Source organism: Xyrauchen texanus, chromosome 6, assembly GCF_025860055.1.
Source record: "Xyrauchen texanus isolate HMW12.3.18 chromosome 6, RBS_HiC_50CHRs, whole genome shotgun sequence".
Classification (NCBI taxonomy): domain Eukaryota; kingdom Metazoa; phylum Chordata; class Actinopteri; order Cypriniformes; family Catostomidae; genus Xyrauchen; species Xyrauchen texanus.
Window position 1 is genome coordinate 44,737,468 of NC_068281.1, and position 27,778 is coordinate 44,765,245.

General features: G+C 40.0%; 1 protein-coding gene across 1 annotated transcript in view; it reads right to left on the reverse strand.

Annotated features, from left to right (window-relative positions):
* Positions 1–1,410: 1,410 nt before the first annotated feature.
* The window catches only part of LOC127645738 (zinc finger protein 665-like), a 45,023-nt gene continuing 18,655 nt past the window's right edge, over positions 1,411–27,778 (reverse strand). The window contains exons 2-6 of the mRNA XM_052129399.1: positions 25,145–26,558; positions 21,311–21,429; positions 19,829–19,900; positions 17,991–18,140; positions 1,411–5,080 (exon numbers count right to left, since the gene is read on the reverse strand). Coding sequence (XP_051985359.1) covers positions 3,903–5,080; positions 17,991–18,140; positions 19,829–19,900; positions 21,311–21,429; positions 25,145–26,558 — 2,933 coding nt within the window. The 3' untranslated portion in view covers positions 1,411–3,902. The remainder of the gene's footprint in view (positions 5,081–17,990; positions 18,141–19,828; positions 19,901–21,310; positions 21,430–25,144; positions 26,559–27,778) is intronic.

Genomic DNA, 27,778 nt, shown 5'->3' on the forward strand with positions numbered 1-27,778 from the left:
CTGTTTGGAGACGGCATTCCTTTTCCGCCATCCGCCGAAGCAGACAAAGGGCTGCTCAGAACATCTAGAGCTCTGCGTGCGGTCCAAATAGATATGCAAAGCACGTACTGGACAGAGCAATGAGAAGGCTGGGTCTGCCTCCTCCCGGGGCAGCTTGCTTGCAGGCTCACGACCTGGTCCCTGAAGGGGGTCGTAGGAACCTTGGGCACCTAGCCCGGTCGCGGCCTCAGGATAAAGTGAGAATGTGCCGTCTTAGGCTCGAGAAGAACACCAATTTGCGAACAAGCGTCACTTTAGGGCATAAAGGGCATAAAGTTGGCTGGTGGAGGGAGCTCTGGCTTGGTTGATCGTGTCTATGACTGCTGGTGGTACATCCACTTGATCATCCACATCCCTTCCAGGGGCAAGGCGTGGAGGTTCCAGAGGTCTGGGTGCCAGAGGGTGCCCCGTCCCTGAGAAAGAAGGTCCTTCCTCAGGGGAATTTTCCAGGGTGGTGCCGTCGCGAGGAGCGTTTGAGGATGCCATATGCCCCAGGAGCCTCTGGAATTGTTTTAGAGGAACAACTGTGCCGGGCTCGAAGAGAGTGAGGCAACTGAGCACTGACTGAGTGCGCTCATTGATGAGACGCGCTGTCATTCGTGCTACCACCAGGAACCAATCTAGCTGTTGAACGCAGGTAAGAATCTGTTTCTGCGTGAGCATATTGAATGGGAGTCTGTGTATGGCCCGGTTGAGAACTCGCAGGTCCAAGATTGGTCGCAACCCGCCACTTTTTTTGGGTAAGATGAAGTAAGGGCTGTTGAAACCCTTCTCCATCTCAGCTGGAGGGACGGGCTCTATCGCATCCTTGAGGAGCAGGTTTGTGATCTTTTCGTAAGGCGCTGGCTTTCTCACCGCGCAAGGAAGTAGAGCGGACACTGCTGAAACGAGGTGGGTGAACTGAATCGCGTAGCCGAGTCGGATGGTCCTGGCCAGCCAGCGCGATGGATTGGGAAGCCACGCATCCAAACTCCGTGCGAGGGGCACTAACGGGACGATTGCTTTTGACATACCGGGCAGGGCTTCGCGGTGGGGGTGGGGGGTGGGGGTCAGTTAATAGCGCGTCGGGAGGCAGAAGAATGGCGCGCACCAGCTGGATGACCCAGGGAGTGATGAAATCGCTCTTTATTGAGAATGTGGGTGCCACAGCCCGAAGGCGGTGCGGCAAATGAAACAAGGATTCTCCTTCCGGCTCTCCACCGGGGGACGGAGTGGTCTTGGTACCAGCTCCGGAGCAGTCTTGCTACCAGCTCCAGAGCGAACATCTGATTGCCTGGGTCTGACGTTCGCCCCACGGGTACATGGAGGTCCCCCATGTGGACAGAGCGGTTGCAATCCACTTGTGTCCCGAGAACACCGCCTGTCTCAGGAGTGCTTCGGAGCTTTCCTGGTACTGGAAGGGGTCCTGGAGACGGGGGGCGTACTCCACCTGCGAGGTGCTTGACGCTGGGGCTGAGAGCTGGGCCCGGGTTGAGGCCGAGCTACCTGTTGTATAGCCGCTGGGGGACGCCGTCGGTGAGCAGGGGGGGCGCGCTGGTTCTGCCGAAGTCGTCGACGGTGTCGCCGAAGAGGCCAAGCTGGGAGACAGGGGCGTTGAGAAAGCGTGCCTTGTCAAATTCGCACATCTTGACCATGTTCAGCCAGAGGTGACGCTCCTGGACCACGAGGGTGGCAATCGCCTGCCCGAGTGCCTGCTGTGACCTTCGTGGCTCTGAGAGTGAGGTCGGTGGCAGAGTGCAGTTCCTGCAGCACGTCGGGGTCGGAACTACCCAGGTGCAGATCTTAGAGTGCCTTGGCTTGGTGAACTTGCAGGAGAGCCATGGCATGCAGGGCGGAGGCTGCCTGTCCGGTGGCGCTGTAGACTTTTGAATTCAGTTATGACATTATTCTACAGGCTCTGGAGGGGAGTACCGGGCAGTCCCGCCAGGTGGCGGTGTTCTCGGGACACAAGTGGATCGCAACCGCTCTGTCCACATGGGGGACCTCAGTGTATTATGAGCGCCGCCCTGACCCGAGGAACCGATCGAGTAGCCGTGAAGGGGGGAAGGAGGTTTCCAGTCCAGCCTCGCGCTCACGGTGGCCCGGGAAAGCATAGCGGACATCTGCGCGTCAGCCTCAGACTGGGCGAGCAGACCCGAAAGGTGGCAGCCCTTGTCATCAGCATCAGACACCGCTGTGACGCTCTCCGATGCAGCGGCAATATCGTCATCCAATTCCGGGGTCTCAAGGGAGAATGCCGGCTGGCCGCGAGGCGAGCCGCACTCATCCAGAGCTCGGACGGAAGCAAGCAAGCGTGCCGGGTGTCGGGTGGTTTGTGGGGATTTACCCGGCGAAACAGAGCCCGTCGTCATCCCCAAATCGCCTTCATCGCCAGCCGGGTCATCCTCAATCCCGTTGGAAAAAGGAACAACGGGGGGAAGAAAGCCGCTATCGCAATGTTGCCATGGCTATGTTCTCGCACCGAGAACATGAACCATTCATAAAATGCTGCCTGCGTGTGATCGCAGCCCAGGCACATGAAGCAGCTTTTATTACTGTCAGAAGTGGAGAGAAATCAACCGCATCCAGGAACTACACAGAGGCGGAAAGACATCTTAAAAAGGACATTCAACGCCTGCTGTGTATTGCTCTTTTATGAGTGGGGACTCAAACTCTTTTAGAGGAAATAAACTTTTTTTAGGAGGAGAAACACTCTTTTAGGCAATGAAAGCGATGTTGAAGCGCCCAGGGGCATAAACTGCACAGCGTGCAGAGAGAGAACGCCAGCTGGAAACGCCAACAGCAGTGATTATCGCCAGTAGAGGTGAGTGAAACAGAGGTGAACTCAGCTTGCTGTTGCACAACGGTTCGGCTCTGAAGAAAAATTCTTACTGGCACTTGCTGCCCCGCTTCCCTTTATACCCGTATGTCCGGGGCGTGACATTGGCCTTTTCTCAGGTTCAGAGGTACGTTTAGCATCCAAGGAAGACCCCTTGTGTCACTTCATTCGACACAACGTCGAGTGAGTGACAGAAGGGGAACAAGGGACAAGCATTCTTTTTAAATTATTAATAGTAATTTTGTTTTGCTTTTTTGCAGACTTGTTCGGCCATGCACTAATGCTTTTATTAAAAATAAGTACAAAATAAACACACAAGTTATTAAAGGTTATAAAATTATAATTCCCTTTTGGGAGGGGCTCTGCCATGAACTAGCTCTGAAATGTCATTCTATCCAATTGTTCACCACAACAGCTAACATATTGAGTGGAGAAATCATAGACTACTAGAATAATCTGTCATTGCTAATATAATTTATTGCTACTCCCAATCATAGAAGAAAATAATTCATACAAATATTGCTGTATTTCACAGCATTATCTTCCTTCTAGTTTGTTGAGAAAGTACAAACAACCTTCTTACACAGAAAACAGCAAAATCAGCACAACAGATAATGTAACAATTCACCTACCTAATTGTAATTTTTATTTTCAGTGATAAGACTGGACAATGTTGATTCTATGAGTCAGAAGAGTGCCTAATTGGCTGAAACGCTTCCCACATGAAGTATATTTATACGGCTTCTGTCAAGTATGCAATCTCTTGTGTTTTTTCAACAACTGCTTTATGCAGCACAATGAGCTAGTAGCTAACAGTTAGCGGTTGTGTTATTGTTTATTGTACTGTGCTACGTTTAAGATGATGTCACGGCAGTAGAGGCGGTGCAACTGTGATGATCAGCCTATAATCCCACCCATGTTGAGGCGGCACTAAACAGCAGTGGAAAAGCAAGCTCAGAAAAGTAAAGGGAGTCGAGTCAAAACCGTAACGCGCAGTGGAAAAGTGCCATAATTGGCTGAAACTCTTCCCACGTAAAGTGCAGTGTTAAAGCTTCTCTAAAGTATGCAATCTCTCATGTTTTTTCAGGTCTCCTGACCTACTGAAACTCTTTTCACATGAAGTGCAGTGGTACGGCTTCTCTCCAGTATGCACTCTCTCATGTGCTTTCAGGTTTCCTGCTGTAATAAAACTCTTTCCACATGAAGTGCAGTGGTACAGCCCCTCTCCAGTATGTAATCTCATATGTTTTTTAAGGCTTCCTGAAATAGTGAAACTCTTTTCACAATGTGAACACTTGTATGGTTTTTCTCCAGTATGGACTCTTTTGTGCAGCTCCAAGTAAGAAGCTCTATGAAAGGCCTTCCCACACTCAGAGCACACATGATCTTTCACACCTGTGTGTTTTCTCTGGTGTTCTTTTAAACTTTGCACATGTAAAAAACTCTTACCACAAACTGAACACAAGTAAGGCTTCTCATTTGCATGAATTTTCCGGTGTGTTCTTAAGATCGATCTTGAAGAATATTTTTTGCCGCACTGATCACAGCAATATGACTTTTCCCCAGAGTGAAATGACAAATGAATTTTGAGACTACATGCATGTCTGAAACTCTTCCCACACTGAACACATTCGAAAGGCTTCTCTCCAGTGTGAATTCTCATGTGATTAGTAAGACTTACTTTATGTCTAAAACTCTTCCCACATTGATGGCATTTGAAAGGCTTCTCTCCAGTGTGTATTCTGATGTGCTCAGTAAGACTTTCTTTATATCTAAAACTAGACCCACACTGATGGCATTTGAAAGGCTTCTCACCAGTGTGAATTCTCATGTGATTAGTAAGACTTCCTTTCTGTGTAAAACTATTCCCACACTGATGGCAAGTGAAAGGCTTCTCTCCAGTGTGAATTCTGATGTGCTCAGTAAGACTTTCTTTATATCTAAAACTAGACCCACACTGATGGCATTTGAAAGGCTTCTCACCAGTGTGAATTCTCATGTGCTTAATAAGACTTACTTTCTGTGTAAAAGTATTTCCACACTGATGGCAGTTGAAAGAATTTTTGGCTTTTGCTTGTCGAGTTCTTTTTTGTGAGCAATTGTTTTCAGTTTGTGAGTCACTAAAATAGTTTTTTTCAGTTTTGAAACTATAAAGATCCGGATGGTGTTTCTTCACCTTTACTTCATTCAGTGCTTGACTTTCCGTTTTCACGTCCATCAGATCTGAAATAAAAACACAAAATGGCCACATTCATTTCAATGGACAAATTTTAAAATGAATGAAAGAAAATATACCCCAAAGTTTATAGTAGAAAGCTTCAGGGGTCAAGGCATTTGTTATTACTATATGTCACATTCAGTATGGAAAACAAACTACAGAAGAAGCCAAACTTAAAGGGGTCTCTTTTTTTTATTATTATTATCTTCCCTGAGGTCAACTGCTAATGTTATTAGGGCAGTGTAGGACAATGATCTAAAATATTGGAAAATGTCAAATCCATAGTGTGACGAGGAGGAAGGCGTGGCAGAGGACGCACTGAATAAGATGATACTGGGAGAGAGTCCGGTGGCGCCCGGCCTTAATCTGGTGTAGGTGGAGGGAATGGTGGGCCATGAGGATGTACGTCCGGTGCTGAATCAGATGATCAGCGGGAGACCAAGTTAAAGGGAAGCTGGAAACACCAGTTTGGGAGAGCGAGGCGCACGTGGCTTTATTGTGTGTGTCTGTGTTCATGTTTCTTTTATGTTGTTTTAAGTTGAGTTGCTCATTAAACTTTATGTTGATTGTTCAGTCAGTTCTCGCATCCTCCTTGCCCATTCTTTAACTGTTACATACGGATCTGGGAAGTCTGCAAATGTATTAAACTGTAGCACAGAGCGCGAAATTAGCACCCGCCACCCACCAAATGTGATGAGGCTGAATCCAGTTCGCAAGGTCACCCAAATGTATTTCACACGCAGGCTATTTTGATCATCTACCCACAACAGATGAGCAACATGTAAGATGTCTCTAAGTGACACATGACAAGAAATGCTGTTAGACACATATACACGTTTGAAGAAACACTTATTACATAAGAACAGACAAAACAGAGGCCATAAATGCTCTACTCTGATTCACTGTTTTCTCTGTTTCTTTCATCTGAAATCTGTTTGTAAAACTAATGTAATCTATGAGAATTCTGCAAATATTCTCTGATAATCTCAGGAGGTGCTGTGAGTTTAGTTTGCCTTATTACCACGAACCAGTTTGCGGTTAACATACATTGTGAAAGCAACTCTGCAGGTTCAGTAATATAAATCTTTGTGTTAAAGAAACAAAGATGAATTAAATAATGCAAGACACATTCATCTTAAACTTAAAATTATTTTCTATTTTTTGTTTCTATAGGCAGCATTAACTGTATTACCAAAACTGCCATACAAACACAAATTCAATCAGAACACACATTTGGCAGCATTATGTTGGGAACACAAGGTAATTTATAGTTTTTTTTTATTATGATTATTACTATCTTTACATTTATAATTGTTTTTATTTAAGATCAGGCTTTTAATAATGTCCACCTGTTGTCACTGACTGATACTTGCATGATGGCAAATGGAGCCACTGGAGACAGTAAATGTTTGGATTTGGGGAGGAATATTTTATTGATAAAATATTTTGTACATAGCCCAGCTCTAAATGTTAGTAATGTTTTTGTCACCAAAACTCATATTTATCATTACATCTCATATTTTAGTAACATATGATAATTTTCCACCCTGTCTCTGGCCCCTTGTCGGAAACGCTTGGTTTTGGCTTCAGAACTTACTTTAAACTTCAATGTAAATGACCACTGTCACACAGTCCCTTGAATACAGCCATATATGACACTCAGTTGGAAGAGAATGAACCAGCTCCACAACATTATAAAATTAAATTTCAGTGTTTACACAATGCAAATATAACACATTGCATTCAAATAAATTAAAATGTTCACTTATTGTAAGCATGTCAGCACCATAACCTATTAAACAGTAATGACATCTGAAATATGAAACCGCTTACTCGCAGTTTTTCTATCAGTTTCAATAGTGGTTTTAACTGCTCCATCCTTCATTAAAAGTTCCTTTGCAAACCTTATATTGTATTATAACTGGTTCACAAGGAATTCATGCTAAAATAAGCCACAAAATATGCACTTACATAGCACAGTGAACTAGTGGTACACACATACATTATCATCCTGCACTGAGGCGCAGATCGCCAAAAATGCATGTTTTCATAAACCAACAATAAAAAAATAGCACAGATGGGTGCAAGAACGCATCCAGGATGTGTTTGTACTCAAAACAGCAAGAGGCATAGCAGCTGAATGAATCAGAATGAGGTCTCGTTTTCAGAGTTGTAAATTGACACCACATATTTTAAAAGCAGTGCAAGATGCATGACAACAGTCTAAGGTAGAGGTCGACCGATAGTGGATTTTACCAGTAAGACACCTAAGTTGGGCAGTACCTGCCGATAGCCGATTAATCAACCGATAGTTTTAAAAATTGATACTGAGTGATACAACACTCAAAGTAAAATAGTGCTGAACTTTATTACAAAAAAAAACAGTACTGACTGAACTATGAAAATGTATGTTACTTTTTTAAACTACTAATACTAATATTACAATTTTAAAGTCAGCTGATTTTTAAATTGACATTGATTCCTTAGTCTACAAGAGGGCACAATAAATAGATAAACCATTCAGCACCATTATATTATTGCATAGAACATTCCTATCCTGGCTGTTAAAGAGCATTTCATTTTCAACTAATGAGCATAACAAAAAATAAAAAGCTTTAGTCTGTCCATATTCTCAAATGTAAAGTCAAAAGTAAAATGGAAACACTTCAATAGGCAGTTCACATGGTGTTACACTTGCACCGATGCCACAGTATACTACCCCAGACTCAAGCTATAATAACAGCGAAATAGCACATTGTTTTTTATTCAGTACTGTTGTATGTAATTTAGCAATATTCACAGATCAGATGTGTTTATGATATGCTTACACATTTCTCTCAGATGCATGAAAATATTAATTTGCTTTCTCACTTCACTAGCTTTAAATATGCAATTCAGCAGGATAACTAATGCAAAAAGATGGTAAAAATCGTGATATTTAAACATTTGGGTAGTACTTGTACATGCTCTAAACATTAGAGCATGTATTTTTGTCACATTGTTCTAACCGCTTGAGGCTAGCTTTAATGTTAACATCTTCTCAGCCTTGTCGGCAAACATCCTGCAGTTCCCTACTAATGCAGCATCTACTCAAAAAATCTATTACTTTATAATGATATGACAACATGTACTGTAGTGTACAGTATACATACCTTTTCATTGGTGATGTTTTAAATCTGCATCTGAAGTGTTCCTCTCCATGCAAAGTGTAGTCTCAAGTGTCAAAACAAACACCACAAGGCATCAGTGAAGTGAAATTTCACAGTAAAATGTTTATTTGGCCTCTAGAGGCTGCTCTCATTCTATATAATGGAAAGTGGACCCTTCCCAGCCACTCAAGCACCGGACGCAATTGGGAAAAAACTATCACTATTGATATTTGCAGATAACTGATAGTTACAGAAATCTGTTATCGGTGCTGATTAATTGGCAAAACCTATAAATTGGTCGACCTCTAGTCAAAGGCATCTGTCTAGTTCATGTTTATATACAAAAATAATTCTACATAGTCCTGATGGGTCCTTTTTGGTGTTCGGGAATACTGTAGTTAGCACTTTAGTTCTTATATGTCCTAATATCAATGAAAATGATATTCTCCATTTCATGACCCCTTTAAATACACAATGAACAACAGAAAATCTATTTTTCTTTTGTACCAGTAAACAAACATAACCGAATACACCTGCATCACTTTAAACAACATCTATGATTTATTAATGCATGGTTTCTAAAAAAAATTTATAGGGCTGTTTTCAAAATGTTGATAGTTCAAAAGATCGCCAAGTTTCAATGCACGTATTGATGCAGCACCTTCAGTATCTTTACTATGCAGCACTTTGAAAGTTTGAGGGTAGTCATGTCTATCATGGGACACAAGTGGCTGTTTCAATCACATGATCAGTAGTCCACAACATTTAAAGCAACATTATGTAACTTTTGGCCCTCGAGTGTTGGAGCATTCAAATGCAAACAACTTGCAGAAGAACATTTTATGTGCATTGTGATTCAACACTGCTCAGCTAGCGGATGAATCTCATGGTTTGAGATTACCTGCATTCTCTGTGAGATTTTCACCAGCAGAGCCGAGTCAAGATGTGCTATTATCATGTTGCTATTTTATTAATTTAAACATTCATAACCAAGATATTACTTGCTTTAAAGAAGATAAACAACACTCAATCACTTGATCAGAAGTCCACAACATTTAAAGCTACACTATGTAACTTTTGGCCCTCGAGTGTTGGAGCATACAAATGCAAACAACTTGCAGAAGAACATTTTATGTGAGATGAGATTCAGCACTGCTCTGCTGGCAGATGAATCTCATGGTTTGAGATTACCTGTTTTCTCTGTGATCACTCGGAGATTTTCACCAGCAGAGCCGGAGTCATGACGTACTTTTATCATGTGGCTATTTTATTAATTTAAACATTCATAACAAAGATATTACTTGCTTTAAAGAAGATAAACAACACTCTTTATATTTTTAGAATGCATTTTCAAGTGTTTTATCCACTTCATGTTAATGTTTGTGCTGTACGAGATGTGAGTTCAATTGAAGACACTTTATTTTGATTTTACAACCTACAGCTTTAGAGGACAATGCAGTTGAAATGTAATACTACAATGGTAGGTCTTTGCACTGCAAACAATAAGACTGTAATGTAAAATCAAAAAAGAGCAGGCCTCGAAATGACCACTTGTCTGCTTGTCCCGGAGAAGTGGATTTTTAAAAGGAGGCAAGTGATAAAGAATTGTACTTGCCCCACAGGACTGATTTAAACATGAATGTAAAATAACCGCCTATATTTGTGCTTAAGCCTAGGCCTGTGTCACTAATTTCAAGTTAATATTCTTACTCTGCTGTTGAAAATAATCACATAATTTTATAATCCTCTAGTGATCTAGTAACTGTGTGCTGTTTGACTGACAGGTGGCTTATGTGTGTGCAGGCTTTACACCTGCGTGTGTGTGGATACATGTCTAAGCGGTCAAATACATTTAAAAATTCCAACAAAATTACAAGATTACTTACCTGAAGGACAGATGTCGAGCCCTGAAGAGTAACAATAATGATGGCAACAAAATATCATTTATTAAACACAAAAATTATGTGCAGATGCAAATCATGCAGTACAAATGTTGTATTACAATTACATTAACAGTTTTCTTAATTGTTTTGTGTTTTGGAAGTAAAATATAATAGAGAGATGGTTACACGCTAAACAGATTCATATTATATTACTGTGCTATGAAATCAGTACTTTACTGAGTATTTTATTTTATCAGTACTACTTGAGATTAGCATATATTCATGGGGAACCACATTGTAACTATAGTAGCTTTTAGATGCAATTTGAAATTGTCTACTCATATAGCCTATCTGCTAAAAGGGCAATAAATGAAAAGTGATAGCAAATATGCATTTCTGTTACGGCAGTAAAAGAAATGAGAGAACAGAAGCGAGCACACGCACTTAGGGATAACACACACACTCATTTTGAAACTGCAGCAATGTCATAAAATACTTCGAACTCGTAATTATTAATAAATGTTACACAGTAACTTAATGGAAAATGAAATCTATTAAACGCTGCAAACAAACTGTTATCCCCAAATGTTTTTGATTAAAGCATTACAGCCAATAGAAGCTTCTACAACCCTAACATAAAACATTTCCATGCATTTTAGCAAGTAAACAACACTGGCAAACAGCTAACAATTAAATATTTAGAGAAAAATGTCATCCCGCTGCTGTCCAGAACTGTGACTTATTAATCAACCATTGTTTACCCAGCCGACAAAAAAGTGACGCAGATAGTAGCTGATCCTTCCTTCAGAGCTTATAGGCATGACAAACACGCAAGGGCAAAGGACCTCTGTCTGCAATTTCGTGCCAAATCTGTCCGACAGTTCTAAATAAAAATCTAAATATTATTGTAGGCTTACAATAGTTAATATTTGTGCATTTTTGTGAAATCTGGCATTTGGGAGTTAGACATGATTTAAGGCTCAGGTAAATAAAATATTGATATATTGATTATTAATCAATATAAATGTTAGGAAACCTCAAGGGGGTAATATAAAATGTACAGAATAGGTGGTCGCAAGGAACAGTTATCACAACATAGTACTTGTATTTTAGAGCTTCTTGAACAGGACGCATACACACAAAAGTTACTAAGGTTTTTGTTCTTCAACAATGACAGTTACATTGATGAGTTTGCGAGTTTACACTACACGATTTTAAGTCCGATTTTTGCTCGCCGACAGTTTTGTGGAGATTGCCGACAAAAGCCTGAAATCTTTGGCAAATCGGAGCTCGCTCCCGTGAGTATGAACTATCAAAGACACGATCTGAGAGAAGCGCCGACGCGTCACCGATGTCAGCGAGATATCTAGAATGTTAAATATCTGGACCTGTCTGCGATTCCAAACAGTGCAATGTGAAATATGTTTTGACTGAATACAACTGCAGCTTTGACCTACAGCCAATGAGAGACAAAGAAACAGGGCATGGGAAGTTTCAGTGGGAGGAGTCCTGATGTACCGGAACAGAACATCAACTAGCATGGCTGCGGTATCAAGAAAGTCTCTTTGGACCAAAGAAATAGAGGAAAAATTAGTGGGACATTGGCAGGAGCACCAGCGCCTATTTGATGTTTCATCTGAACTGTACCACAACAGGGTCATGTAGTGTGTAGGAGGCATTAATGTAAAAAACTGATGCAACTGCACAAACTGAACGATTAGAAATGGCAACGTTTATTATGCAAATTCTATGTATGTAGCTTTGAAGAAGTTTCATTTAAGCTGACAAACCACAAAATTACATAACTGTAATTGAAAATTCATTGTGTAGGCTATAGGAAAAATGCATATGCTCTAAAATATAGGTACAATACTATTGTCACAGAAGGTACAGTTTTGGTTATTCAGGGCGAGACAGAAATATTTTGAGTCTGGGGACAAGGCAGGGAAACAACTTGCCACATACATAAAACATAGTTTTCTTCCATAGTTTTCTTAATTCCTTCAGTGAAGTCTTCTGGAGGCAATATATTTACTTCTGCCACTTATATAAATAAGGCCTTTAAAGATTTCTATTTCAATCTTTATAGCTTCACATCCTTGTCAACCGATAAGGATATTAGCAAATTCTTGTTCCTAAATTGATGAAAGGTCAAAAAAGACTTTCTTGACTCACATATTACTTTGGAGGAGCTTGTTGAGGTAAGGTACCAAGGCCAGATGTTTTTGCAGCAGATTTTTTTAGGTCTTATGTCACAAAACTGGCTCCAATTATGTAAACATGTTATATAGTCATTAAAGAAAGGTGAACTCCTCCCAACCATGACAAAACCCTGATCAGTCTCATTCTTAAATGAATGTAAAAGTTATCGTCCAATTTCGCTGATCCAGTTAGATGTACAAATATTGTCTAAAATTCTAAATTGAGTAATTACACCTCTTATACATATAAATCAAGTGGTGTTTATTCGTGGTCATACTTCTGATAATATTAGATATTTTATTAATATTTTGTAGTCAGTAGCGAATGATCAGACCCTGATTGCTGCCATCTCACTTGATGCAGATAAGGCATTTTATAGGGTGGAATGGGACTTTTTTTTCTTAAGATTCTAGAAATTTACGGGATTGGGAACACTTTTATTAGGTGCATAAAGTTACTTTAAAAACAACTCTTAACGGCAGTGCAAACTAATGAATTAATTTCAGATTATCTTTCTCTTGGTAGGGAAACCCATAAATTTCTGTTCAGTCTTGCCCTGGAAACATTAGCAGCCACAATAAGAAAAGATGATTTTCCTGGTATTGTAGTAGGTGTGGTGCCTTACCTTCTACTCTACGTAGATTATATATTATTATTTGTCTCTGACCCTAAAAGATTTAAGCCTACCCTCCACAGAATTATTAATTATTTTTCCAAAGTTTAAGGATATAGGGTTGTGGCTGTGCCTGTCCGGAGAGAGAGAGAAAGCGGTAAGGGTGCTTACACCCGACTGTTATGTCTAACACCTGTCTCTAATTCCAGTGGGCATAGGGAGAGTGGCATATAAACAGCCACGCCACCGCCAGATGGGAACGAAACGAGTGACCAGAGACTGGTGTGTCTTATTTTATTGTGAAGCTGAAGACTCTTGAAAGACTGTTGAAAAGTTTGTTACACTGATCTAATTGAACTGAGATAAGCACAGAGAACAGTGCACACAAGAGTGTTGAAGGCAGAGAAATAAAGAGCCTTACTTGACTGCATTACTGCTCTCTGTCCCTTCCATCTCCAAGCTTGAACGCGTTACAAGGGTGAATCGGTACAAATCTGAAGCTTTTGCTCTGACAGAATATTGCCCTACCACAGCTTTCCAACCTGGCACCTTTCAATGGCTCAAGCAAGGCATTAGGTATTTAGGCATTTTATTTCCAGAAAATTTGAGAGATTTAGTAAATTAGTAAGTTAATTCTGACCCATTAAAGATAAGGTTCTCATGTGATGTTGATAGGTGGGCTTCACAACATTTGTCTATGGCTGGAAAGGTCAATGTTTTAGAAATTAATTGTATCCCCAAATTGAAATATCTACTGCAGTCTCTTCCTCTAGAATTTCCACTTTCTTATTTTAAACAATTTTATAGTATATGTACGTTTTTCATTTGGAAGGGTAAACAACATTGGTTACATTTCAGTAAGTTACATACACCAACTGACAAATGAGATTTAGGCCTCCCCAAAGTTTTGTTTTATTACTTTGCTTTTAATGTTATACACATGGCACATTCACAGCGCTTCACTTTTTCCACATTTTGTTATGTTACAGCCTTGTTCCAAAATTGATTAAATTCATTATTTTGCTAAAAATTCTACAAACAATACACCATAATGACAATGTGAAAGAAGTTTGTTTCAAATCTTTGCAAATTTACTAAAAATAAAAAAATTAAAAAAAATCACATGTACATAAGTATTCAAAGCCTTTGCCATGACACTCAAAATTGAGCTCAGGTGCATCATGTTTCCACTGATCATACTTGAGATGTTTCTGCAACTTGATTGGAGTCCACCTGTGGTAAATACAGTTGATTGGACATGATTTGGAAAGGCAAACACATGTCTATATAAGGTCCCACAGTTAACAGTGCATGTCACAGCACAAACCAAGCCATGAAGTCCAAGGAATTGTCTGTAGACCTCTGAGACAGGATTGTATTGAGGCACAGATCTGGGCAAGGGAACAGAAAAATGTCTGCAGCATTGAAGGTCCTGATGAGCACAGTGGCCTCCATCATCTGTAAATGGAAGTTTGGAACCACCAGGACTCTTCCTAGAGCTGGCCGCCCGGCCAAACTGAGCGATCGGGGAGAAGGGCCTTAGTCAGGGAGGTGACCAAGAACCCGATGGTCACTCTGACAGAGCTCCAGCGTTTCTCTGTGGAGAGAGGAGAACCTTCCAGAACAACCATCTCTGCAGCACTCCACCAATCAGGCCTGTATGGTAGAGTGGCCAGACAGAATCCACTCCTCAGTAAAAGGCACATGACAGCCCACCTGGAGTTTGCCAAAAGACACCTGAATGACTCTCAGACCATGAGACACAAAATTCTCTTGTCTGATGAAACAAAGATTGAACACTTTGGCCTTAATGGCAAGTGTCATGTCTGGAGGAAACCAGACACCGCTCATCACCTGGCCAATACCATCCCTAGAGTGAAGCATGGTGGTGGCAGCATCATGCTGTGGGGATGTTTTTCAGCAGCAGGAACTGGGAGACTAGTCAGGATCGAGGGAAAGATGAATGCAGCAATGTGCAGAGACATCCTTGATGAAAACCTGCTCCAGAGCGCTCTGAACCTCAGACTGGGGAAAAGGTTCATCTTCCAACAGGACAACGACCCTAAGCACACAGCCAAGATAACAAAGGAGTGGCTACGGGACAACTCTTTGAATGTCCTTGATTGGCCCAGCCAGAGTCCTGACTTGAACCCGATTGAACATCTCTGGAGAGATCTGAAAATAGCTGTGCACCGACGCTCCTCATCCAACCTGATGGAACTTGAGAGGTCCTGCAAAGAAGAATGGGAGAAACTGCCCTAAAATAGGTGTGCCAAGCTTGTAGTATCATACTCAAAAAGACTTGAGGCTGTAATTGGTGCCAAAGATGCTTCAACAAAGTATTGAACAAAGGCTTTGAATACTTATGTACCTGTGTTTCTTTTTTCCCTTTTTTTATTTGTAATAAATTTGCAAAGATTTCAAACAAACTTCTTTCACGTTGTCATTATGGGGTATTGTGTGTAGAATTTTTAGGAAAATTATGAATTTAATCAATTTTGGAATAAGGCTGTAACATAACAAAATGTAGAAAAAGTGAAGCACTGTGAATACTTTCCGGATGCACTGTATTTTGTGCTGTGTTTTGGATTTGAATCAATAAAAGTGTTAATTGCAACAACAAAAAAAACAAAGATGCATATACACAATATATCATCCACTGAGTTTTGGAGCACATCATGTCATCTGTCAGATGCATCTGGGGGTGAATTACAGAAAACTTCCTATCTTAAGTCTTACAGAAAGATAATAACTTTAGAATCCATTGCAATTTCAATTAGGGTCACATATAGGACAAAAGTTATTAAAGAATAACATTTTCTTAAATGCATTATCCTATCTTAACTACAAATAGGAAAAGAGTATTACAGAAGCATCCTAACTTGCCAAGAATCTTCAATAAGTGTCCTAACTTCAGGACAAACTTGCTAGCTTTTATCATACAGACATCAGGCACATGAGCCAAAGATGGACTGTCTGCATTCTGAGAAAACTGGTCCACATGTGGACAGTCTGTACAGACATTGCTAATGCAACAATTTGTCACACGTACTGTGCGTAAATCCTATCTGGAACACGGAAAACTTCAGTATACTTTGGCCTTAGCATGATACGCAAATCCTGCTAAACTAATGTACTGCAGGAACACAACAAACCTACCAGAACATAAGATAAAGCCCATGATATGCACTTCTTTTACTCTTAACTGGGGCATGAAATGCCAAATGTGGGTTGTTTTGCTTAGCTGTCAGCCACAGTGGCGGCCGACCTGTTCATCTCAAATTGACATTTGACAAGAGATGCCATTGATTAGACACAAAGTAGAGGTGGTGGCAGCGTAGTGGGCTAAAGCACATAACTGTTAATCAGAAGGTCGCTGGTTCGATCCCCACAGCCACCACCATTGTGTCCTTGAGCAAGGCACTTAACTCCAGGTTGCTCCGGGGGGGATTGTCCCTGTAATAAGTGCACTGTAAGTCGCTTTGGATAAAAGCGTCTGCCAAATGCATAAATGTAAATCTGCCATATGCATAAAGTTGCGCACTTGAAGGAAAATATTTGGTTATATACTGAAGAACAAATGAAAGAAAAGGCTGTTGCTATCTAATTAGAGGTTTTACAGAGGTTACCATTGAGTGCGTTTACATGCACGTTCTTACACCGATTTTCCTAAATAACCTAACAACATGTGTGGTTGTGTAAACTTAATAAACGGCATTCCTTTTTCGGTGCAAGGACATAAACGGGGCAAGAATAAACCAATCGACACAGGTAGATTATTGCAGATTTCTCGTTGCCTATACACACCTTAAAGGGATAGTTCACCCAAAAATGTAAATTCTCTCATCATTTACTCCCCCTCGTGATATCCCAGGTGTGTATGACTTTCTTTCTTCACCAGAACACATTTGAAGAAAAATAGAAAAATATCTCAGCTCAGTAGGTCGTTAAAAGGCAAGTGAATGGAGATTTCTCTTTTGAAGCTCCAAAAATCACAGACAGTCAGCATAAACTTCCCCCATCTGACTCCAGCAGTTAAATTAATGTCTTCTAGTTCCGGGCAATATGTCAAAAATGTACCACAATATTCTTTTTCATATTGTTCGATATCAACTTTTACAATATACATTCCATTTGCATTTTTTTTTTCAAATTGGCAGAAGAAGAAAAAATAAATACTAAACAGTCACTACAAAACTGCGTTGGGAGCCCAGAGACAGCAAAAACAATGGGGTCTGAGGGATATTTTACTAAAATATAAAAATATTTTATAAAGGTTATCAATCGAGTGCATTTGGAAATTAATGTTAAAAATCGTTTTGAAGCATAATATTCCAGCATTTTTTGGAATATTTTTACATTCAAATGATATATATTTATATTTTCAGTATCATTCCTCAGCCTTAGTGTCTGAGGAATGATACTGTTTAGGGGTATCCCCCGAAAGAAAATGTAGCTTAGTTGGTTTTGATTTAAATCTGTATTTATTTGTTTCTTTACAACCAATGGTGCATTTGTGTGCTTATCCTGGATGTCTAAACCAAGAGGAGAACGTAACATTACGTTTTCTTCAAATGTGTTTTGGTGAAGAAAGAAAGTCATACACACCTGGGATATCACGAGGGGGAGTAAATGATGAGAGAATTGTCATTTTTGAGTGAACTATCCCTTTAACTTGAATACAAGCACTGCGTGTAGAACTGAGGTGTCTTTGACTTGTGTTCAGTTTGCCTTTCCTGACTCTGAAACGGCTTCTGAATTTGAACCTGAGTTTTTTTTTTTTTTTTACTATAGCAAGGGCAGCAGAAAACTCTCTGGTAAAACTGCTCATTCTTGTGCTTTGAACTCATAACTACAATATTTCAGACTCCAGTTGAAGCGCACACAATCTGTGAGGTTGAAGAAATGTTATTTGCATTTTTAAATTAATTTTACTTGCTGTTTTGTGTGATAAAATTATTAAATATTAACTGATAATAACACCATCAAATGTGTTTAACTGCTTTAAGTTTTATAACTTTAATCTTCATGCACATATAATAATAAATAATTAAGAATGGACACAAACCTCTTTGTTCTTCAGTATCTTCATTTTTCATGACATTCGAACTGCATGATTCTGGATCACTCATGTCCTCAATCTCTTCTTTAATAAACATCATTTTACAATGTTTTATCCCGCAAATCTCAGTTGAAACACCTGGAGTTATTCCTGTTCCTGTTGAAACAAGTCTTCGTTTAGTTTGATGAGAATATTGGTGACATTTATAAACATGAATCCGATGCTCGAATAAAGTACAAACAAACAAAAAAATACAAAACTGCCAGAAGTTTCTGCAGGATTATAATTATCTATAGAGAAGATCGTTTACCGTTTTGCACCTATCTACGTCTGGAAACGTTGGAGCATTTATTTGTTAAAAGGTGAATGTTTATTATAACTGCAAATCTCTCAGATCGCCGCCATGTTTACGTGACGTCATACAACAGCATCTCGGAGGGGACATTCTGAACCGCTTGTGGTGAAAAACGCTTAACGTGGTTTAAAGGAGTTATGAAATTAATTTTTTTAACAATTAAATTACGTTCCCTGAGATCCACTGATAATGTTAGTAAAGTTCGAATACAGGCCACAATCATATTTGAAACACTGTCAGAAGAGTATGGACAAACTCCATAACTTTATGAAACTAAATTTCAGGGTTTACAAATAACACACATCCAAAAATTGCATCTGAATATATTATATTGTTTAGTTAGGCAAAGCAGCACCAAAACCATCAAACAGTCATGACAAATGAAATATTCATGAATGAAACAATTAACTCACGTTTTTGCGGTCAAGTCCAATTGTTTTTAACAGCACCATCCTTAAATAACAGTTCCTTTGCAAAGCTTGAATCATATTATGACTGGCTCAATAGCAGTCCACACACATTCATAGTCCATAGCACGATGAATAAACAAACACATATAGTTGCACTGAGGCACAGAACACCAGAAACGTATCCAAATGGTCAAAGACGTCGAGCTAGTCCATGTTAGCACTGAAATGCCAGTTCACTGACGATGAGCTCAATGAATGTTTAGTCGAACTTATCATTGCCAGTACTCCTTTTGATTCTTTAAGAAACGACCTATACAGCAAACCTAAAGGTCACCCCATTTCCGAAGTACTAGCAGAGGGACGAAAGTACAAAGCCTTAGCAGCTGGTAATGAACAGATACAACAACTTGGTATGTCACAGACTGAAAATGTCCATGCTGTAACAAGAGGACGAACGTGTCAAAACTGCAACACAAACCACAAGCCAAGGCAGTGCCCTGCATCCAACGATATATGCTCTATGTGTGGTAACAGAGGCCACTGGGCAAAGTGCTGTAAAAAGAGCAGACGACAGAGACCGCTATCAAGCCAGTGCAGAAGAAGTAAGTCACGAACACGCAACAGATACCAAAGCCACGCTCACCCATGGAAAGACCACAAATGCAAAGACCAGTCCAGCATTAGCACTGTAGACAGCACTAAAGACGATGAGTATACATACCAACAACACTTTTACTCCATCACCATCAGTGCAAAATGAATGCATAGCATTCATGTGAAACCACCCAGAGATGAGGCATATACAACTCTGAATATTGAACCACCTCTCTTGCAAGGACATGGATACACCCTTCGCCGGAAAATAGATACAGGGGCATCTGGAAACACGCTTCCACTGCGTACATTCAAACAGATGTATGGTGCATCACCACAAAGCATGGAACATCTCAAATCAGCATCCAATGTTAAACTGACGTCATACACTGGTGATGTGATCCCCTGCTTTGGAACCATCAACATGCCATGCCAGTACAAAAAGTCCAGATGGATAGATGCAAAGTTCTATGTCGTTGACGTACCTGGACCAGCCGTGGTTGGACTACCCACAAGTGAGCTCCTCAGCCTTGTGACAGTAAATGTTGATGTGATGACTGAAAGAGAGAACAATGGACATGAAGGACGACAAACAAAAGTGAGTACCCAACAACACATAAAAGGCTTCAAAGAACTACGAGAGAAATACCCAGACCAATTTGATAAAATTGGCAGTTTCAGTGGCGCAGCAAAGCTCATCCTAAAGGAAGGTGCTAATCCATTCATCAACCCTCCACGCAAATGCAGTATCCACATCAAGGACAAACTTCAAAATGAGGTGAACAAACTTGTCGATCAAGGAGTCCTGCGAAAAGTAGAAGAGCACACAGATTGGTGTTCTAGTCTTGCCTTCAGCACCAAAAAAGATGGATCACTTCGAATCTGCTTAGACCCTCAGAAACTAAATGCAAGCCTGAAGAGGTGCCCTCACAAAATTCCAACTGTGGAAGAACTAAACCCCAAATTTGCAAATGCAAAAGTGTTCAGCAAGCTAGACACAAAAGCCGGATAAGTCACAAATTCTAACCACGTTCCGCAATCATCAAACAGCAGAGCATATCTTTTTTTGGCAACCTGTACACAGACAAAGGCATCAGACCAGATCCAGCCAAAATCCACGATATACAAAAAATGCCAACGCCACAAAGCAAAGATGACCTCCATCGATTCATGGGCATGCTAAACTACCTGTCACCCTACATACCAAAGTTTGCTGATAAAGCACACAATCTGAGAGGATTGCTAAAAAGTGACTCACAATGGGTATGGGACACTGATTATCAGAAATACTTCGATGACCTAAAGAAAACAGTGACTGTTGATGCTTGCTTAAAGTACTACAATCCAGCAGCCACCCTCACACTGGAGGTAGATGCATCACAGAGAGGCATTGGTGTAGCACTGGTGCAAGACAACAGGCCCATTGCTTTCGGTTCGAAGACATTAACTGAATGTCAATCAAGATACAGCAACATTGAAAGAGAAATGCTTGCTATTGTGTATGGTATGCAGCGATATCACACATACTTGTACGGCAAATCATTCATCGTAGTAACGGACCACAAACCTCTCGTCACCATATGCACAAAGCCTCTGCATGCTGCTCCTCCCAGGCTACAACGCATGCTGATCCAAACACATGGATACAACTACAGCATCGTGTATCGTCCTGGATGCCAAATGATTCTAGATGACACTCTCAGCCGCCTGCCAAACCCTGAAAACAATGAAGATATTGAACTTGATGAACGCATTGATGGGCTGGATACCGAATTTGAAGACCCTGAGCATCATACTGTTGCAATTGTAAACTTCTCCCCAAACAAACAGGAGATTCTCAGAACTGAGACTGCAAAAGACCCCAAGCTCAGTGCGCTAAAAGAAATCATCCATCAGGGATGGCCAGACAGAATTCAAGACCTGCCAGAAGACCTACGCAGCTATTGGCCTTTCCGAGATGAACTTGCCATAGAAGCTGGAGTTGTATTTAAGGGCACACAAGTGCTTATTCCAGAATCCATGACCAGCGACATTCTGACTCAACTCCACGCAGCCCACCAAGGTATCGAAAAAACACGTAGGTTGGCTAGAGAAAGTGTATATTGGACAAAGATAAACACAGACATTGAAAAACTGTGCAGATCTTGCAGTACCTGTGCAGAAAATCAAGATGCACAACCAAAAGAACCTCTTATTCCACACAAAACACCCACAAAGCCATGGCAATACCTGGCGTCAGATCTATTCGAGATCCATGGACAACAGTACCTACTTACCGTGGACAGGTATTCCAAGTACCCATTAGTTGATGAAATGCCCATACCAGTAAGTAGCCATGAAGTTGCACAAAAAATGCGAAGTTACATGTCTTTATTTGGTCGACCAGATGAAATAATGACAGATAACGGACCACAGTACACGGGACAACCTTTCAGGAAATTCATAGCTGATTGGGGAATAGAACACATCACAAGTTCTCCACACTACCCAAAAAGCAATGGATTTATTGAAAGACATGTGAGACACATCAAATCCATCATCAAAAAAACAATACAACACAAAGGAGATGTACAAGTGGCTCTGATGCAGGTGCGAGCGACACCCATTGACAGTGATTTACCATCCCCTGCAGAATTACTCCTTGGCAGACCAATCACCACACTCCTACCAAGTCATGCAGATCCAGGTAAACTTGAACACAGACAGCACCTGGAAAAAGGGATTACAAGGATGAAAACACACCATGATCAATGTAGTGGTAGAGATTTACCACCATTGTTTCGTGGACAGAGTGTGAGAGTGCTGGACAAGGAGAGGAAAACATGGCACCCAGGGACTATTGTGGAAAGATGCAAGGAGCCGAGAAGTTACCAGATCCAAACACCAAATGGAAACACAGTCAGACGTACTAGGAGCCAACTCCGTGAAATGTATGCACCACACACACAGAAAATCCAGAAAAAGGTACAATTCGCTGAAATACCCAAAAGAGATGTGGTTGAACAAAGCCACAAGAATCCACTTGAAAACAAAATCACACAACCTCTTGAAACAAAAGCAGACAATACAGGTACTGAGACAACAAGACCAACATGCACAAGGTCTGGACGGGTCATTGTCAAGCCAGCGCAATACAGGGACTACGTGTAAATCTGAATTAATAGTCAAGTAAAAAGAATACCAAATATGGACTGAATGCTTATTTTGCACATGTGACCACCAAACAGGTTGTCATTGTTCATTATTGTTATAATGTGCACCCTATTGGGAAAAAAAGCTTGACATATTTTTGTTAAGAATTTTATGTTATACAGAAAAAAAAAAAGAAGCAATCTTGTTGTTGTATTGGTTGTCTGAGGTGTTTACACATTTATGTTAAACAGGGGGGATGTTGTGATAGTCTACGTAATACATGTGTACGTAGGACGCTGTGTGCGTGTACCGGAAGTGTATACTATATTGAACATGTGAACACCAAGTAAAGATGTTCGTACACCTACCTCTGAGGCTGTCGAGTAATACTTCAACCAGCACCAACAATTATAAATAGAGCAGATGGTCCAAAGGACAGTAGCCTATGTTGAGCAGTTTGTGATCAGTACAGCAAGTGGCAAAGCAGATGAAAGAATCTCCTCTTCCGAGTTGTACCTTGACAATGCAAAAAACATAACAATGGTAAAAGACAGAGACACAGTAAAATAAACTAGTGGCAAATGAGGGAATTTTCTGGTAGAGGCTGATATGTGAATATTAATTGACTAAACCAAAAAAAAGAGTGCATGTTTTATTATATCTATTTGCTGATAATTATGCTACACAGATGAGCTCTTTCTGATATCTTAAATATGATGGGTTTCCCGAGATCATTGCAACTTAAACTTTTACAACCATCTCAACTAACGTCACTCATTATTTTATGATGGAGTGACGCCTGTTTCCCAAACCAGCATGTAGATCACTCGTTATAAAGTAGAAATTAGTTGTTTTGTTTTGGGAGCTGTCCGGTCCAAAGGTGAGGATCACTTTGCCCAGTGTATCTTGGTGTTTGTCTTATCAATTTCTCAAAGTCTTGTATTTATGACGTTGAGGAATTTTTTGCAAATTACAAAGTTGAAATAATAAAATGAGCATAAAGTCAATGTTTTGAGTGTTTAACCTTCAAACAGCATAGAGTAGACTATTCACAGACTCTCTTAATGATTTCAGTGGATAGAAGTCTTTGATTATCACACTGGGAACCAATTGTAATGAACTGGGCCTGACACAAGACTCTAGATTTTAGATCACATGTCACTTAAGGCATATTAGATGGGCCCTCCCTCCATCCCTGAGGCACCGGCTAAAGAATATCACTTTTAACAATATAAAAATGATCCAGATGGACCATTCAATAAATTAGATATATGTAAATTGAATGGAGTTGTTCATCTGATTCATCTGCAGGATTTGTGAGATTCGACCCAACCTTTAGAGCCCTTAATGTATTAGGAAGATGCAGTTGTATTAAACTGAATTTTATTTTCAAAAAGATCCACAAGAAAAACTAACAACTATTAGATGGCACTAATATACTAAATAATATACAACATATTTTGATATTGACCCAAATGTCAGAAATAACCTATTTTGTGGGACACCAAGCTTTCTTTACTGAAGGGGGCACTAGACAGCTCACAAAACTGAATCCTCCATTGATCTACATTCTAATCATTCAAAACATTTTATATCTCATATAACTGTTTAACTCTGGAGAGTAAATTGTAATTAAAACTGATTCTTTTTGAAGTGTCTGGCTATTGCTATGGATTTTTGCCGAAATCTGTTATCAGTGCTTATTAATTGGCAAAATCTATAAATTGGTCGACCTCTAGTCAAAGGCATCTGTCTAGTTCATGTTTATATACAAAAATAATTCTACATAGTCCAGATGGGTCCTTTTTGGTGTTCGGGAATACTGTAGTTAGCACTTTAGTTCTTATATGTCCTAATATCAATGAAAATGTTATTCTCCATTTCATGACCCCTTTAAATACACAATGAACAACAGCAAAAGCTATTTTTCTGTTGTACCAGTAAACAAACATAACTGAATACACCTGCATCACTTTAAACAACATCTATGAATCCTCCATTGATCTACATTCTAATCATTCAAAACATTTTATATCTCATATAACTGTTTAACTCTGGAGAGTAAATTGTAATTAAAACTGATTCTTTTTGAGGTGTCTGGCAATTGGCCGTAGTCTATCTTATATGATGATTGCTTGGCAACTCTTCTTGTTGGTTCAAAATGATCCAACCAAAATGAAGCCACATTTTCTTTCCTTGACAGTTTTGGGAGGGGCTCTGCCATGAACTAGCTGAAATGTTATTCTATACAATTGTTCACCACAACAGCTAACAACATATTGAGTGAAGAAATCATAAGACTACTAGAATAATTCTGTCATTGCTAATATAATTTATTGTTACTTCAATCATAGAAGAAAATAATTCATACAAATATTGCTGTATTTCACAGCATTATCTTCCTTCTAGTTTGTTGAGAAAGTACAAACAACCGTCTTACATAGAATGACAGAACAATCAGCACAACAGGTAATATAACAATTCACCTACTTAATTGTAATTTTTATTTTCAGAAAAATTCCCTATTTTTTTTTTCATACTGTTTGCAATGCAAATAAAGATTAAGCTCAATGTTAAAAGACTGAACAATGTTGATTCTATGAGTCAGAAGAGTGCCTAATTGTCTGAAACTCTTCCCACATGAAGTGTAGTTATACGGCTTCTCTCACGTATGCAATCTGTTGTGTTTTTTCAGGTCTCCTGACCTACCGAAACTCTTCCCACTTGAAGTGCAGTGGTACGGCTTCTCTCCAATATGCATTCTCTCATGTGCTTTCAGGTTTCCTGCCTTAATAAAATTCTTTCCACATGAAGTGCATTGGTACGGCTTCTCTCCAGTATGCACTCTCTCATGCGCTTTCAGGTTTCCTGCCTTAATAAATCTCTTACCACATGAATTGCAGTTATACGGCTTCTCTCCAGTATGTAATCTCATATGTTTTTTCAGGTCTACTGATCTAAAGAATCTCTTTTCACATGAAGTGCAGTGGTACGGCTTCTCTCCAGTATGTAATCTCTCATGTTTTTTAAGGTCTACTGACCTACTGAAACGCTTTTCACATGACGTGCAGTGGTATGGCTTCTCTCCAGTATGAACTCTTTTGTGTTTTTTCAGGTCTCCTGACCTTATGAAACTCTTTTCACATGAAGTGCAGTGGTACGGCTTCTCTCCAGTATGCACTCTCTCATGTTCTTTAAGGTTTCCTGCAGTAATTAAACTCTTCCCACATGAAGTGCAGTGGTACAGCCCCTCTCCAGTATGTAATCTCATATGTTTTTTCAAGCTTCCTGAAATAGTGAAACTCTTTTCACAATGTGAACACTTGTATGGTTTTTCTCCTGTATGGACTCTTTTGTGCAGCTCCAAGTAAGAAGCTCTATGAAAGGCCTTCCCACACTCAGAGCACACATGATCTTTCACACCTGTGTGTTTTCTCTGGTGTTCTTTTAAACTTTGCACATGTAAAAAACTCTTACCACAAACTGAACACAAGTAAGGCTTCTCATTTGCATGAATTTTCCAGTGTGTTCTTAAGATCGATCTTGAAGAAAATGATTTGCCGCACTGATCACAGCAATATGACTTTTCTCCAGAGTGAAATGACAAATGAATTTTGAGACTACATGCTTGTCTGAAACTCTTCCCACACTGATGGCATTTGAAAGGCTTCTCACCAGTGTGAATTCTCATGTGATTAGTAAGACTTACTTTATGTCTAAAACTCTTCCCACACTGATGGCAAGTGAAAGGCTTCTCTCCAGTGTGTATTCTGATGTGCTCAGTAAGACTTTCTTTATATCTAAAACTCTTCCCACACTGATGGCATTTGAAAGGCTTCTCACCAGTGTGAATTCTCATGTGCTTAATAAGACTTCCTTTCTGTGTAAAGGTATTCCCACACTGATGGCAGTTGAAAGAATCTTTGGCTTTTGCTTGTCGAGTTCTTTTTTGTGAGAATTTCTTTTCAGTCTTTGAGTCATTAAAATATTTTTTTTCAGTTTTGAAACTATAAAGATCCGGATAGTGTTTCTCTTCCTTTACCTCATTCAGTGCTTGACTTTCCTTTTTCACATCCATCAGATCTGAAATAAAAACACACACACACAAAAAAAATTTAAATACAGGGCAGATGTGGCTCAGGTGGTAGAGCGGGTTGGCCACTAGTCTCAGGGTTGGCGATTCGATTCCCGGCCCACGTGACTCTGAAGTTTCCTTGGGCAAGACACTGATCCCCAAGTTGCTTAGGCTAGCGCCTTGCATGCCAACACTGCCGTTATTGGTGTGTGTGTGTGAATGAGTTCACAGTGTAAAGCACTTTGAAAATAGCTAAGGTATAAAATATTTACTTATTGTAAGCACATCAGCACCATAAACTATTAAACAGTAATGACATTTGAAATATGAAACCGTTTACTCACAGTTTTGCTATCGGTTTCAATAGTGTTTCAACTGCTCTGCTCCATGCAAAATGTAGTCTCAAGTGTCAAAACAAACACCACAAGGCATCAGTGAAGTGAAGTTTCACAGTGACATTTTTATTTCACCTCTAGAAGCCGCTCTCATACTGTATAATGGACAGTGGACCCTTCCCAGCTGCTCCAGCACCGGACGCAACGGTGAAAACTATTGCTATGGATTTTTGCCGAAATCTGTTATCAGTGCTGATTAATTGGCAAAATCTATAAATTGGTCGACCTCTAGTCAAAGGCATGTCTAGTTGATGTTTATATACAAAAATAATTCTACATAGTCCTGATGGGTCCTTTTTGGTGTTCGGGAATACTGTAGTTAGCACTTTAGTTCTTATATGTCCTAATATCAATGAAAATGTTATTCTCCATTTCATGACCCCTTTAAATACACAATGAACAACAGCAAAAGCTATTTTTCTGTTGTACCAGTAAACAAACATAACTGAATACACCTGCATCACTTTAAACAACATCTATGATTTATTAATGCATGGTTTCTAAAAAAAATATATAGGGCTGTTTTCAAAATGTCGATACTTCAAAAGATTGTTAAGTTTCGATGCACGTATTGATGCAGCATTTTCAGTATCTTTACTATGCAGCACTTTGAAAGTTTGAGGGTAGTCATGTCTATCATGGGACACAAGTTGGCTGTTTCAATCACATGATCAGTAGTCCACAACATTTAAAGCAACATTATGTAACTTTTGGCCCTCGAGTGTTGGAGCATTCAAATGCAAACAACTTGCAGAAGAACATTTTATGTGCATTGTGATTCAACACTGCTCAGCTAGCAGATGAATCTCATGGTTTGAGATTACCTGCATTCT